This window comes from Sinohyriopsis cumingii, chromosome 13 (assembly GCF_028554795.1).
Source record: "Sinohyriopsis cumingii isolate HCF-2022 chromosome 13, ASM2855479v2, whole genome shotgun sequence".
Lineage (NCBI taxonomy): Eukaryota > Metazoa > Mollusca > Bivalvia > Unionida > Unionidae > Sinohyriopsis > Sinohyriopsis cumingii.
In genome coordinates, this window is record NC_142973.1 from 9,746,289 (window position 1) to 9,761,325 (window position 15,037).

The 15,037-nt window shown below is 35.4% G+C and overlaps 1 protein-coding gene across 3 annotated transcripts in view; it reads left to right on the forward strand.

Annotated features, from left to right (window-relative positions):
- The window catches only part of LOC149784928 (cytosolic non-specific dipeptidase-like), a 91,603-nt gene that overhangs the window by 37,935 nt on the left and 38,631 nt on the right, over nucleotides 1-15,037 (forward strand). For all 3 annotated transcript variants that reach the window (XR_016425334.1, XM_089978554.1, XM_089978553.1), the window contains exons 3-6: nucleotides 1,303-1,473; nucleotides 5,152-5,232; nucleotides 6,518-6,592; nucleotides 12,637-12,717. Coding sequence is in view for 2 of the 3 variants with exons in the window: in XM_089978554.1 (XP_089834680.1) it covers nucleotides 1,303-1,473; nucleotides 5,152-5,232; nucleotides 6,518-6,592; nucleotides 12,637-12,717 (408 nt within the window). In the remaining variant the exon portion in view is untranslated. The remainder of the gene's footprint in view (nucleotides 1-1,302; nucleotides 1,474-5,151; nucleotides 5,233-6,517; nucleotides 6,593-12,636; nucleotides 12,718-15,037) is intronic.

Consider the following 15,037-nt stretch of genomic DNA (forward strand, 5'->3'; position numbering starts at 1 on the left):
AAATTGTAATTGAAAACCAATATGTACAGTACTTGCATGCTGATAATAATAATAAAATTATAATTGAAAACCCATACGTACAGTACTTGCATGCCAATAATGATAATAAAATTATAATTGAAAACCCATACGTACAGTACTTGCATACCAATAATAATAATAAAATTATGATTGAAAACCCATACGTACAGTACTTGCATGCTGATAATAATAATAAAATTATAATTGAAAACCAGTATGTATAGTACTTGCATGCTGATAATAATAATAATAAAATTATAATTGAAAACCAGAAAGTACAGTACTTGCATGCTGATAATAATAATAAAATTATGATTGAAAACCTATATGTACAGTACTTGCATGCTGTCTTGTGTAAACACATAACTAAGTATAGCTGACTTATTGGAAGGCTTTGTTTTCCTAAATTTTTGTGGAATTCATTTTACAGTCTTAAAACTTTATATTCAGTTAGCACCATATATATACTACAGTACTGTGGTGAGGTGCTGAAAATGTTATTACATACATACATATGTATATGCACCTGTCTATCCATGCATGCCTGTCTCCTCTATCCATCCATCCATCCATACTTCTATTTGGGCAGAATCAGTATTTCTATCATAAATATATAGTTATATAATTTTAGCTAGTGCAAAATTTTGTGTATAAAAGTTATTTTGCTTGCTAAAGTTTGTATCTCTTTTGAGACATACTATTCTTTGAGATGTTCCATTATGCTCCATTACAATTTATTGTTGTGACAATTTTCTTTGAGATGTTCCTTTAATGTCAATTAGGCTGGGGGAAAAAATGTGTGTTTCCGGTTTGCTGACTGTCCCTGTTTCTCATAGCTGACCCTAGCACTTTTTCCTAGGGTTAAAAAAATTCCTGAAATTGAATTTTGTATCAAACTGAGCTGGTTTTGCCCATTACTTGAATTGCTTAGTACATTGTATTTTAGTACATTGTATTTACTAATCGCTATAATATGTATAATGTTTAAAAAGATTTAAAAAATATCTACCTACCTATCCTAATTTTAAAACCAGTGCAATTGGAAACACACACATTATTTAGAGCCTTACAATTTATTATGACAATATTGTTTGAGATGTTCCCTTATGCTTCATTACATTTTATTATTGTGACATAATCTTTGAAATGTTTCCTTGTACTCTGACAATTTATTTTTGTGACAATATTCATAAGATGTTTGCTTATCTTCCTTTATGATTGTTGAGACATAATATTCTTAGAGGTTTTCTCATATATTCTGTTATAATTATTTCTTCTTAGGAACTGGAGAAACTTGGGGCTACATGTCAGTTGGAGGAATTAGGGGACCAGTCCCTGCCTGATGGGACCAAGATCCCTCTGCCCCCAATTCTACTTGGAGAGCTAGGAAATGACCCAAACAAAAAGACATTGCTTATCTATGGTCATCTCGATGTGCAACCAGCAGAAAAGGTACAATGCATTAAGTTTCTATAACAAAAAAGGTACAGTGCATTAAGTTTCTGTAACAGAAAAGGTACAATGCATTAAGTTTCTTTAACAGAAAAGTACAATGCATTAAGTTTCTACAACAGAAAAGGTACAATGCATTAAGTTTCTAAAACAGAGGAGTTCACAATTTTGTTGGATTGCACAAGGCAGATTTACCTAATTTTATTACTGATGTTAATTCCATTTTATTATTAGTACTGTTAATTCTCTTTATTTATTAGTACTGTTTAATTCACTCCAGTTAAAAGAAAAGTTGTTCTAACATGCAGTCAGAGGTTGCTATGTTTATATAGGAAAATATGAACTCCTACAAATGCAGTTATCTGTAAATACTGTACACAAAGTCTGCCTCAGTCATATTTGTTCCAGTAAAATACATATTGTGTGCCAGATTTCATAGATTCTTGGTAAAATTGTAAACTCTAAAATTGAATGCTTATATATTGTAAAAGTTTTCTTTGCTTTGAAAATAATTCAAATGAAAATGGGCTTTATTTTGCTTACTGTATGCAGCACAAATTAAGGTAATGAAGGAAAACAACCCAACTTTCTAATTGAAGATTTTTATTTGTGGCAAATACAGGTAAAACCTGTTATGACACAGTTTGTTATAATGCGATGGCAGCATGACTACCATTTTTTTATTTAAGGTGACCTCTCTTTTTAACACCCTAAATAAATGCTCTAGGAAAAGCCTATTATTCATATCCCTAGCAGATTTTTAATCCCATCACTGCATTTAATGTTGCCTTAACTTCACTATGCACCGTTTCCACCATATTGGCATGTATACAATTCAGAACTGAGGTATATTTGACCTGGCAAACAAAAACAAACGATATATGATCAAAAGGTTAGGTAAAACTGATGACATTTCATTGCACATTTTCTATGGGGAAGTTTTTTGAAAAATTTGTTAATGCAATCCCACTTATATCGAGCTGTTATTCTTTGGACCCAGATTATCATGTTATAACGGGTTTTACCTGTAGTAAACCGGTCATAATAGTAAATATAAAAACATGAATGTTCACTGTGATTTGTGACCAACAGTCTGAAAAGGCAAACAAATAAAGCAATTACCAAGAAATGCTATAGGGTAATATTCTTTCTGTAGTCCTATCTGCATGTTGTATGGCTTAAACACACATTGGGATACATTGTATATCACATTTAGCACACATATACACTGTCAACTATTCTGTTGTGATTTTTGGAGTACTGCATGCTTGTACACCATTTCGTGCACAGTTTAGCCAGATAGTATTAAAGGTATGTAGGCTGTGCAGCAGTAACAGTTTCGCCCATTTGACATCGAGTATGTCCACAACAGCAGCTAATTTGAACATTTTGTTATCACTCTTGATTATCAGAGGTGGTTGCAGCACCATGATAACCTTCATTGCATGCATTCTGATCAATAGCCAGCATATTGGTGCTTTGATTGGTCAACAGCCAGCACCTTGGTACTTTGATTGGTCAACAGCCATCACCTTGATACTTTGATTGGTCAACAGCCAGCACCTTGATACTTTGATTGGTCAACAGCAAGCATCTTGATACTTTGATTGGTCAACAGCCAGCACCTTGATACTCGTTGATATCTTGATTGGTCAACAGCCAGCATCTTGATACTTTGATTGGTCAACAGCCAGCACCTTGATACTCGTTGATATCTTGATTGGTCAATAGCCAGCATATTGGTGCTTTGATTGGTCAACAGCCAGCACCTTGATACTTTGATTGGTCAACAGCCAGCATCTTGATACTTTGATTGGTCAACAGCCAGCACCTTGATACTCGTTGATATCTTGATTGGTCAACAGCCAGCATATTGGTGCTTTGATTGGTCAACAGCCAGCACCTTGATACTTTGATTGGTCAACAGCCAGCATCTTGATACTTTGATTGGTCAACAGCCAGCACCTTGATGCTTTGATTGGTCAACAGCCAGCACCTTGATACTTTGATTGGTCAACAGCCAGCACCTTGATACTTAGATTGGTCAACAGCCAGCACCTTGATACTTTGATTGGTCAACAGCCAGCACCTTGATACTTTGATTGGTCAACAGCCAGCATCTTGATACTTTGATTGGTCAACAGCCAACACCTTGATACTCGTTGATATCTTGATTGGTCAACAGCCAGCATATTGGTGCTTTGATTGGTCAACAGCCAGCACCTTGATACTTAGATTGGTCAACAGCCAGCATCTTGATACTTTGATTGGTCAACAGCCAGCACCTTGATACTTTGATTGGTCAACAGCCAGCACTTTGATACTTTGATTGGTCAACAGCCAACACCTTGATACTTTGATTGGTCAACAGCCAGCACCTTGATACTTTGATTGGTCAACAGCCAGCACCTTGATACTTTGATTGGTCAACATCCAGCACCTTGATACTTTGATTGGTCAACATCCAGCACCTTGATACTTTGATTGGTCAACAGCCAGCACCTTGATACTTTGATTGGTCAACATCCAGCACCTTGATACTTTGATTGGTCAGAACCCAGCTCCTTGTTACTTTGATTGGTCAATAGCCATCACCTTGTTACTTTGATTGGTCAGTAGACATCGCCTTGATACTTTGATTGTTCAACAGCCAGCACCTTGATACTTTGATTGGTCAACAGTCAGCACCTTGATACTTTGATTGCATCAACGTATTGCTTAGTTGTTTGCAGTAAATTGCCATTCACTGTAATTCCTATGGGAAGGTGTTGCTCATTAAGTGAAGATGCATTCTGATTTGCATTTTTTTATCTCTATTTAGGTTCTTTAACGATTTATTGTATTTTAACAAAAATTAAAAATATAACATTTGAGCATCTTAAACAGAAACAGAAATATCACTTTAACTGTTGCCTTATCATGTTCATTCCTATCAAAGCATAGTGCCTCTTGCCTTGTGCATTTGTGCAATATACTGGAATCATGCATCGTATGTGATAGATACCTGTACAATCTGCACAGTGTACAAAGCATTATTTGTGTAAAGTGTTATCTTGCTAATCTTAGGGAACTAATGGATAGTAGTCAATGAACTGTTTCAACAAGCAGGATGCTAGCCCATTAGAAATACATAGAGTGTTTAGAAATCTGTATGGGTAACTTACAAGTTGACACAAACCTGTTGTAAGACTGATACCTCTAGTTTGGCCAAGGGAGAACACTGCATTTAATAAGTTCATAATTAATGTTGAAATAAAAGGCAGGGGAGTGAGAAGGGAACCATAAAAATTAAATTGAGTGAGCCCTTAAATTGGAAAGCTGGAGAAAACACACACACACACACACACACACACACATATATATATATATATATATATATATATATATATATATATATATATATATATATATATATGTATATATATAAAGTGCAAAGTAAAAGTTGTAGTAGTGCCTCAGCCTATAAAGCTTACGATGATATACATTAAAACCTAGTAACAACAAGGTGTCATATACTTATGCAAGTGTGTATAGTAGCCACCTCAATAAATGATCCAAACTTTTTGTATCAGAGCAGAGTTTTATTTATAGAGTTACACAGTATCAGCAAAGAATTATACTCTCTTTATGTAGCCAATATTTTCTAGTCTGTTAAGAAATTACAATGATTTTATACAGGCAGATGGATGGGACACAGAGCCTTTTGTTCTCACAGAAAAGGATGATAAACTTTATGGCCGAGGTGCGACAGATGACAAGGTATGTATAATAGTAACACACTTTTTTGATTCCCCACACTTTGCTGTGGGGACTTAATCCCTCCACATTTATTCCATGGTGGAGAGATAAATACAAGTCATCGCATCACCAATGGCAGCTTCACTATGGAGAGGATGGTCAACTCTACCGAATAACATTTAAACAGCCAAGGAATAAAGACTACAAGTGGAAAAACTGAGACAAAAAAATGTAATGAGTGATTTACAGTTAGATACCGGGAACCCAGGTGGCTGATTGGTACATCTCACCCCTGTCTTCATGAGTTTGAATCTTGGGCTCAGACAATGTGGGTATTTGAGAAAGCTTGCCAGTAGCTTCCCTTTGATTGGTGGTTCTTCATGGTGTTTTCCCTGGTTCTTCCTTCACGAGACATACTGGCTGCCATGTATAGCCTATCATGTGCTAAAAAATGGTATCAAACCAACAAAACAACAACAATTTGATATCATTTAAAGAATCCGTCATCTTTATTTCAATCATATGTTTGGACAAACTAATTTTTATTTAGTACATTATGTTTAGAAAAGTTTGATGGACTTCTTATGCAATAATTTGACTCTTTTTACTTTATAACAATCCAAACAAAGCTGCATACTGACTTGGTGAGAGGCACACCTTCTTGAAAAGCATAAATTTATTAAATTGTTACAAATGAAAAGTTATCTTCTGAGATACAGACAATTAAATCCCAAATGACAACCAATTTTGTTTTAAAAAAGGTGAAGCACATGCTTTTTGATCTTTTTCAAAGAAAATCTTAAATTGTTTTTATTGCCAGATGCTAGGTAAAAATTCTTATGTGTTTGTTTTTTCCAGTTACATTGCCAATTTGTACAAGTTGTTGATTAAGTTTTACATTTGGAATGAATTATTTTTTGTACAAGGTGTTGATTAAGTTTTACATACTAGGCATGAATTATTTTTTGTACAAGGTGTTGATTAAGTTTTACATGCTAGGCATGAATTATTTTGAAGCTGTGTCAGTTCTTCTGCTGTGTACTTGTTTGACTCATTGATTTAGGTCAAGGTCAGTCATAACAAATTTGTGCTAAGGTTTGGCTTAAGGTCTTTTTTGCATGTTTCTTCAATCCCTTGATTTATTTTCTTTGTAATTTTCAATGAATCATTATGAAGGTAAGTAAATTTATTCTTCAGTGTGGTTACTCGACCATTTGACCTTAGGGTTGTGTTCATGTTTACAACACTGCTTTGAGTATAGTCTTGACCTGTAAACAATTGTCTTGTTTTTGTGGATTTTTTTCAGGGCCCTGTGCTTGCCTGGTTGAACTGCCTGGAAGCCATGAAGGAATTGGGACAAGAAGTCCCTATAAACCTGAAGGTAAATGTCAGTCTTTTTTCATATAACCATGTGTTTTGTGACAGTTGGACTTTTGTGTTTTTTGGGCTCTGAATGCAACCACAACAATTAAAATCACCTAATAATAAAGTGTATACTTGTATTATCTAATCAGCGAAACTGCAGCAATTGAAACTGCAGGGTCAAAAAAGATTTAAGAAAGCAATATTTGCAGAAACAGAATAAAACCTAATGGTTTACCTTCTATGCCTCAGATTAGATGTATATGATATTATATATCCATTTTACCCAAGTTTGCCAACATCAGTTTTGACCAAATAAAATTGTTGTAAGAATTGCATATATGTACCATATCAATAGAAATAATAAAAATATTCATTAGCTTTTTTTTTAAAATGATTTTATTTAAAAGAAAAATTCTTGATATTTTTAAATCTTATTTTATCCAAAGGGTGTATTATCAGATTGGAATACTGAGATGGGAGGTATCTCCTAATTTTTCAAGCAACCAAAATAGCTATAATCAATTCAACCAAATTGGGATAATGTTTCTTAATTCAAGCTAGATGTCATTGGTGGGGTTGGGGAGGGTGGTATTTTGCTGTATACATTAACATGTTGCAGCTAATCACAAACTGCACAGATGTTGTGTATATTTGATTTAATTTAATTGTTTGTTTGTTAGTTTTGATTTTTTTAAGTTCCATTACATGCTATTGTAATGTAACTTTATTTACTGGATTTTTCACTGTCCAGAAATTAAGTTCAGTTCTGTTTGACCTGACTGTTTTTTATAAACAACTAATAATAAAAACACTGTATCTAGTTTCTGACCTTGATTCAGAACCAGTGATAGTTTTAGTAAACAATATTTTTTTAAACAAAAGTTTTAATTCTTTCTCAGAGTAAGAATTATTATGTTAAGTCAAGGCCATACCTGGATGACATGATATTTATCGTGCAACAAAAGAAAATGAGATGATGATCAGTTATCAGATATCCAGAATGTTCTCTCTAAGATTTCAAGTTGAAACACTATAAAATGTTGATACAAACTGAAGAGTATTTTTTAAAAACATTTTCAAAGCATTAGTTATAAAATACACTCTGTCATCACAATCTTTATTAGAAACTAGATGGAGTAACATTATTTGAGCGACCATGAAGTGACAACCCTGTTAGGAGTGTACTTCATTTAATCACCTACCAGATATACTCATTTGTAAGGTTGAGTACAGCTGCAAAATGCACAGAGCCATAGCTGACATCCCATAATATACCAACAGATCTAGGTTTATATATTTAGGGGTAAGCAGTAGAACAAACAACACAGATGGTGATCTGCTGGAACATTGTGTGATGACTGATCAGGGTCTTTGTTGTGTGCATTTGGACTAGACTTACTAGCAAGTATAGATGGTACAACAGATGCATTTAGGCCTCACTTGAAAAGTAGTGTCATTTCTCATAATCTCTTGGGTGCCATAATCTCCCAGTATTTTCTATTCCTGTTCTAAGAGAACCCTTGAACCATCAGCTAGTTGTTTATAACTAATTTTATTTAATTGAAGTATTTGATCATAACTAGTAACCAGTTCTTTCAACAATGTTAATTGTTTTTGAAAATAAGAAATCGATTAATCAGTAGAAATTGTATCAAAGATCCACTTTCGCTTTTACCCCTATCCAAAGACATGTCTCCTACATATCGAAAGCTGAATCACATCCACTTTGTTGAATAAGGTCATCAACTTGAAGATGTTTGCATTTGTACAAGCATAATCACATGATTGGCCTTGTTTGCATATTGTGCATTGCCAAAATACAATGTAGAGAATAAGGTTGTTGTATTGAAATCTTAACATCCTCCCAGAATGTTGCAATCATGTATAACTCTGTCTATTGTCTATGGATATATTTGATGATATCCCAAAATATTTAAATGAAATTGTAGCAGTAATCCAAACTACATTATGAGAAAACCTGTAATGAATATGCAATAGTTAATTAATTCTTATAATTAATAAAGAGGGAACTAAGAGAATAAAAATAGAAGAGTGATGTTTCCCCAAAAATATCACACCTGCCTCGGGAAATCTCATGATAATGACTTTCTTTATACTTATAATAATTATGAATATTTCATGTTTTAAAGTGTTAATTTTATGTCTTTTGCTGTGCGCAGTGATGTGGTAAATTATTGCTAACATCATGTTTATTTCTTACCCAGTTTGTTAGCTGTACATACAGCATGTTCAATCGGATGTTGTTTATTGCAAATTTAGCATCATTTACTGTATTTCCTGAGTACAGGAAGGAGATAAATGATAAGTAAGCAAGTATGGCAACCTTCATTAGCAGGTAAATTACTGTCTTTTTTGTGTGGCATGATATATGCATTTTAGAATAGCTTTCTCTGTTCTTGAAGGAGATAAGATTTTATTCTGTTCATGAGAAAAACCAGTGAGTTAATTTTTTAATGACCTTATCAACTTGCATTTTCCAGTTAAAGATAGTGTCTATCATAATGACAAGTAGTTTTCATTTTCAGACTGTTGTATATCCATTCCTTTATCATTACTTTGAAATCATATTCCTTTTTCATTTTCAGACTGTTGTATATCCATTCCTTTATCATTACTTTGAAATCATGTTCCTTTTTCATTTTCAGACTGTTGTATATCCATTCCTTTATCATTACTTCGAAATCATGTTTCTTTTTCATTTTCAGACTGTTGTATATCCATTCCTTTATCATTACTTCGAAATCATGTTTCTTTTTCATTTTCAGACTGTTGTATATCCATTCCTTTATCATTACTTTGAAATCATATTCCTTTTTCATTTTCAGACTGTTGTATATATCCATTCCTTTATCATTACTTTGAAATCATATTCCTTTTTCATTTTCAGACTGTTGTATATCCATTCCTTTATCATTACTTTGAAATCATATTCCTCAGCTATTACTCTTGCTGAACTACATGTGATCATGGCTTTTGATTTGGCTGTATTTATCTTCATACCATTGTGCTCACACCATTTATTTATTTTTTCCAAATCTTTCTTTAATTTAGTGCTAATCTCATGGCCTGTTGATCCAATGTTATTTAATATAATATCATCTGTGAACGTGTTAGTGGTGGATATGTCAGTGTAATATTGTAAATCGGTGACGTACAGCAGAAAGAGTAATAGTCCAAGAACTGATCCTTGTGGAACTTTATCTTTTTTTTTTATTTGAAATTTTTTAAAAAATGGAAACTTTGTATTGTCTGCCTTCAAGATAGGTTTGAAACCTTATATCTGCTGTGTTTAGGGGAACACTGGTATGCATAAATTATATTATAAATACTCCTTCATACATGAACACCTTAGATGATACTTTATCCATTTTATACTATTTCTATGCATGGGCATTTTAAAAGATTTGAGGAGGCTGTTATATCTCAGACTGTTGTTTCATTTTTTTTCTTCTTCTTAAATTACTTAGTTTCTTGCTGTACATATGGGGCAAAAGACATTAATACACCTGTTCTGTTACATGTATTCATATTGATTTGCTTCTCTAGTAGCCTGTCAGTAAGAACTATGATATCTAAAAGTGGCTTGTCACTAAAACTATGCTATCTAAAAGTGGTCTGTCAATAAGAACTATGATACCTGAAAGTGGCCTGTCAGTAAAACTATGATACCTAAAAGTGGCCTGTCAGTAAAACTATGATATCTAAAAGTGGCCTGTCACTAAAACTATGCTGTCTAAAAGTGGCCTGTCAATAAGAACTATGCTATCTAAAAGTGGCCTGTCAATAAGAACTATGATATCTAAAAGTGGCCTGTCAGTAAACCTATGATATCTAAAAGTGACCTGTCAGTAAGAACTATGATACCTAAAAGTGGCCTGTCAGTAAGAACTATGTTACCTAAAAGTGGCATGTCTGTAAGAACTATGATACCTAAAAGTGGTATGTCTATAAGAACTATGATACCTAAAAGTGGCCTGTCTGTAAGAACTATGATACCTAAAAGTGGCCTGTCAGTTAGAACTATGATATCTTAAGAGTCATCCCTTGATCCTGCCACCTAGCAACTTTTAAAGATGCCATACATTGTACATTAAGCCCCTTATCCTTGTCAAAGAGGCGTAGCAAGTGATTAAAATAGGGCAAGGCCCTTTAGGGTAGAATATGTCAGGATCTAGTGCAGCATGGCTAAACATTTGATAATGAAAATGTGAGGAAGTAAGAAGTGGGATGACTCGGTTAACAGGAATACTTTTGTGAGTGGGGCAGTTTATTTGCTGGCATGGGGAATTTTGTCGCTTGGGCACAGCAGTGTATACCATAATCTGCTTTGTTGTTGGAAGCATGAGGCCAGAAATTTGGTTGGACACCTGTCATATGAAGATTTGCCAGTCCATGCATGTTTGGACAGGAAAGAGTTGAAACCATTTGAATTTACAGTTGTGAAGTTAACTATAAGAAAAGAATAAGATTTATACACTTAAACACCAAATGTCCAACAGGAGTATTTTGCAGTTGGTCAAAATATTGTTACCCACCAGACATGTCAAACATATATAAGGGTCAACACAAATATAATCAAACAGGTTATAGAGTTCTAATTTACCTGAAGCTAGAACTTAATCCTCACCTCGAGTAACAGTACCCATTGGCTACCTCTCACGTGTCTGTATTCATTTCCATTCAGCCATGTGCCCATCCCAAAAAAAAATAGTTGAACTGAGTTGAAGGAATGGGCCTGAAGTGCACGAGAACGAACTAGTTTGGCTGAAAATTAACTCATTTAAATGCATGAGGCCACTGGGTTTCTATTTAGAATTGTAAGGTATATACATGAAAGTGTAATTACATACAGACACCTATAAATACCAAACAGAGAAGAAAGCACTTTATTTCAGGATGCCATATGTTATCTGTGGATACATGGTTATGGGAAAAGAATTTAGACAGAACGACATAGCAGCCAGTTTTGTGTGAAATTTTATATAATTTTTTTTAAAGGCAGTATAAAAAGTTTTAATGCAGAAAGAAAACATTGATATGTCTAATTATAGCAGAAAATGTGTCAGTTTTGGTTCTGGATCTGCAGTTGCTTCAATCTCATTAATGTATTATCCTTCCTTCCTTCACTTGTTTTCTCACAAATTTGTTATTGTAAAAGCATATTTTTTTATTTCATAAAACCATGTTGTAAAATTTCTCCCATAAACATTTATTGCAGTGTACTGCTTTTAAAAACAGCAAACAAAAAGCAGACTTACTAACTCAAAAATATATAACTTATTTGGGAGTCAAGTAGGCTTAGGTGCTTGCTTTTACAGATTACTGACTTCTTACTGGTGTTCACATGGGTTAGAGTCTTGGCTTGGCCATTGTTGTTTACTTGAGAAAACTTGTCCATAGCCTCCCTTGAGTTGGTGGGTCTTCCTGGGGGTTTCACAATTATTCCTACACCAGAGGCAGCCATGTATAGCCTATGACATGCAGACAAATGATGTTAAAACTCACAAACCATGTAACCTAACTGATGGGTGGGTTTGTACAGTCAAGTCCAGCAGGCAAGTTTTACGTGATATGTAGGTGTCTTGGAGGATGATAATAAAACTTAATTGTTGTTGCTAGTAAAACAATTTTTTGGGTTAAGTAGGCGTTACATATTTTGTTCTAAAAGTCTGTGACACACTGCCACACAGTATGGCTGGAAAGCACATGATAGAAGAGACTGGTGTAATGTCTCTTGTACAAACCCTGAAATAATTGTTCAATTATAGGATTTTGACGAGTCCAGGACATAAACTTTCACACTTCTGTTTTGTGCTATGCGGTGATAGAGTGTTGAAACAGTTGCGAAAACATAATGACCGAACAGTTGTTTGAGATAATTGTCGATGCATATATTTGGTGTGTGACAAATCAAATTAGCAAATGGTTATCTGAGTTCATTTGTTGGTCATGTCCAGGAAGTATTAACGGTTTGAGATCTCATGTATATGTATTGTTTTAGTTTTTCAATGAATACAGTTTTTTTTGTTCATGTTTCAGTTCATATTTGAGGGGATGGAGGAATCTGGCTCCGAAGGTCTGGACGATCTTGTGCATGCTAAGAAGGACACATTCCTTAAGGTAAATTTTCATTGCCCTATAACATGTGTAGATGGTACCTCTGTCTGTCTGCCCTCCCATCTGATTATCTATTTATCCTTGTTAAGTTTTTGCCTTGAGGACAAGATATTAATATTTTAATAGTAATATATTACCTGCTATTGATGTATTGTTATATCTTTTCCGGGTACTTATCCCTTGTTCAAGGACATTATTTACTCCTCCAGTCAGTAAATGAACATCTTGAATAAACAACATGATCCCAGTCTGATACCTTTGTCCTCTTCTGACATCTGCCTTCTTTTCCTCTGACTTTGTGCATTTATACATGTGTCTGTTGGGCACTGAACACTTAATCTATTTAGGCATTTTTACTTTCAATCATATATTTTTTTGCTGCTTTTATTATTCTTTTCCCAGTCCTTGATTTATTTTTGTGTCAGTTTTGTTAATTGTAAGGGTTTTGGTAAATCTCTAGTAAAACAGTACTTCTTGCATTTCATCCCTCTAATAGTAATTGGTGTTGGGGTAAGTATTTCTACTAATTTGTTTTGGTTCATTCATGCATTTTATGTATATTTTTTTCCATTTAGCATTTAAGAACACGTTGAAGGTATTGGCAAACGTGGGCAAAAAAGGGCATCAGTGGACTCTCAGACCACTAGTCTACAACAAATGGGTCAACCGTCCATGCATACACATGCTGTATGCATCGATGGTTGACCCATTTGTTCTTTGTTGCACAACAAGGTCTGGGACTTGGTTGAAAGTCACCAGGTATGTTGGATCAGGAAGAAGGGTCATGCCTCTTTCTCCTCTCAGGAAGATCCCCTCCATTCCTATGAAGCAGCAAAAACATCTACCTTTGTATGGAAGTTACCTGCAGTGATGTCTAGAAGTGGCTGAACTCATTAATGGAACTTGTCACTTGACTCAGTGATAAAGGTTGCTGTAGCACTTCCTGGTGTAGGGAAGTAGCTTGATTCAATGAGAGAGGTGTTTGGAATTAAGAAGTTGCCCACTTCCACTAAGGGGAAGCCTGTGAGGGACGGATCTTCCATACTTCCCAGTGTAGGGAGGTCTCAAGTCCAAAATAATGAGCCCCGCTGACCAACAAAAGGGAAGTTAGGTCAGAGTCAGGTTCCTTGGACAGAGACTTTCCAATAGGTTTGTCACATGACACCAGAACACCTAGCACTATGTGCCAATCACTGAGCTCTTGGAGCCAGTCATGGGGTCAGGTGTAAGGTGCCTGTCTTCTGTTTTCATTGTTGGGTCAACATTCTCAGAACACTAAGCCCTAGTCACCGAACATGGACCACTGGACATGAGCACCTGTTCACATATGCAGGGCATCAGACATCAGTCTTCATACCAGGTATGGAGTTTTGCCCATTATTGTAATGATCAAACAGCAAGAGGAATGGAACAGTATGTTACCCCTCCTCTCTTTCTCTCTGCTTCCCTTCATGGGGAATGGCCTTTGAATTTTGAGAGTCAGTTTGAATCACTTTGCTATGGCTCCATGGATTTTTTTGACAGGGCATGCCTCAGACCTTTCGGGTATTCTTAGGCCTCATTACTGACTAGGAAAAAGGTATTTCCTCTGATAACAAGTAGGAGTCACCAGTCCCTTTCTTGAAAGGATGAGAGAAGATCCAAGAGCTAGTTTCATTTCTGCCTAGTAGTGTAGGTGGGATGATGAACCTTACGTCAGGAAGTTCCCCTTTTACCAGAAGCTAGATGAAAGTAAATAGTTTTGCCTGACCCCGAGAGTGGAGACAGGATGACATGTTGTCACTTTTTGTGGGCACACACAATTTATTGGAAGAACCTGTCAGACATGGTTCTTCTCATCAGTTGGGTTAACCATCATCCCATCCACAAGGTCAGGTGATGGATGAGGAAGAGATGTGAACTTTTTATAGGTTGGTTGATGTTTACTGCCTACTGCCTCCAGATCTGTGTCCCATACCGTTAGGATCTTTAGAGGCTAGAATTTTCTATAGCATGGAGAGGCTTTTTGTGGTACAGAAAAGGTTGGACTTGCTTTTTCTCCATCACTCAGATGGTAAGGGAGCTGAAGCAGAAATTGTCTAAAGGCACAAAGGGATGAGACAGCAGCCTGTCCCCTCTCCTTTTTAGCCCCAGGTTTCAGTAGCAACAGGGTCCATTGGCCTGCTTGACCCTTTTAGGTCCCCACATTGGATTCAGGTGCCTACCAGTTATGGGCTTCAGCTATGACCTGTGCCCATTCACCTGTCAAAAATCTTGTGGCATTGAACATTAGTTACCATAGCATCATGTGCCAATCTTTTTTTAAGTGGCCTCCTTTAATCTG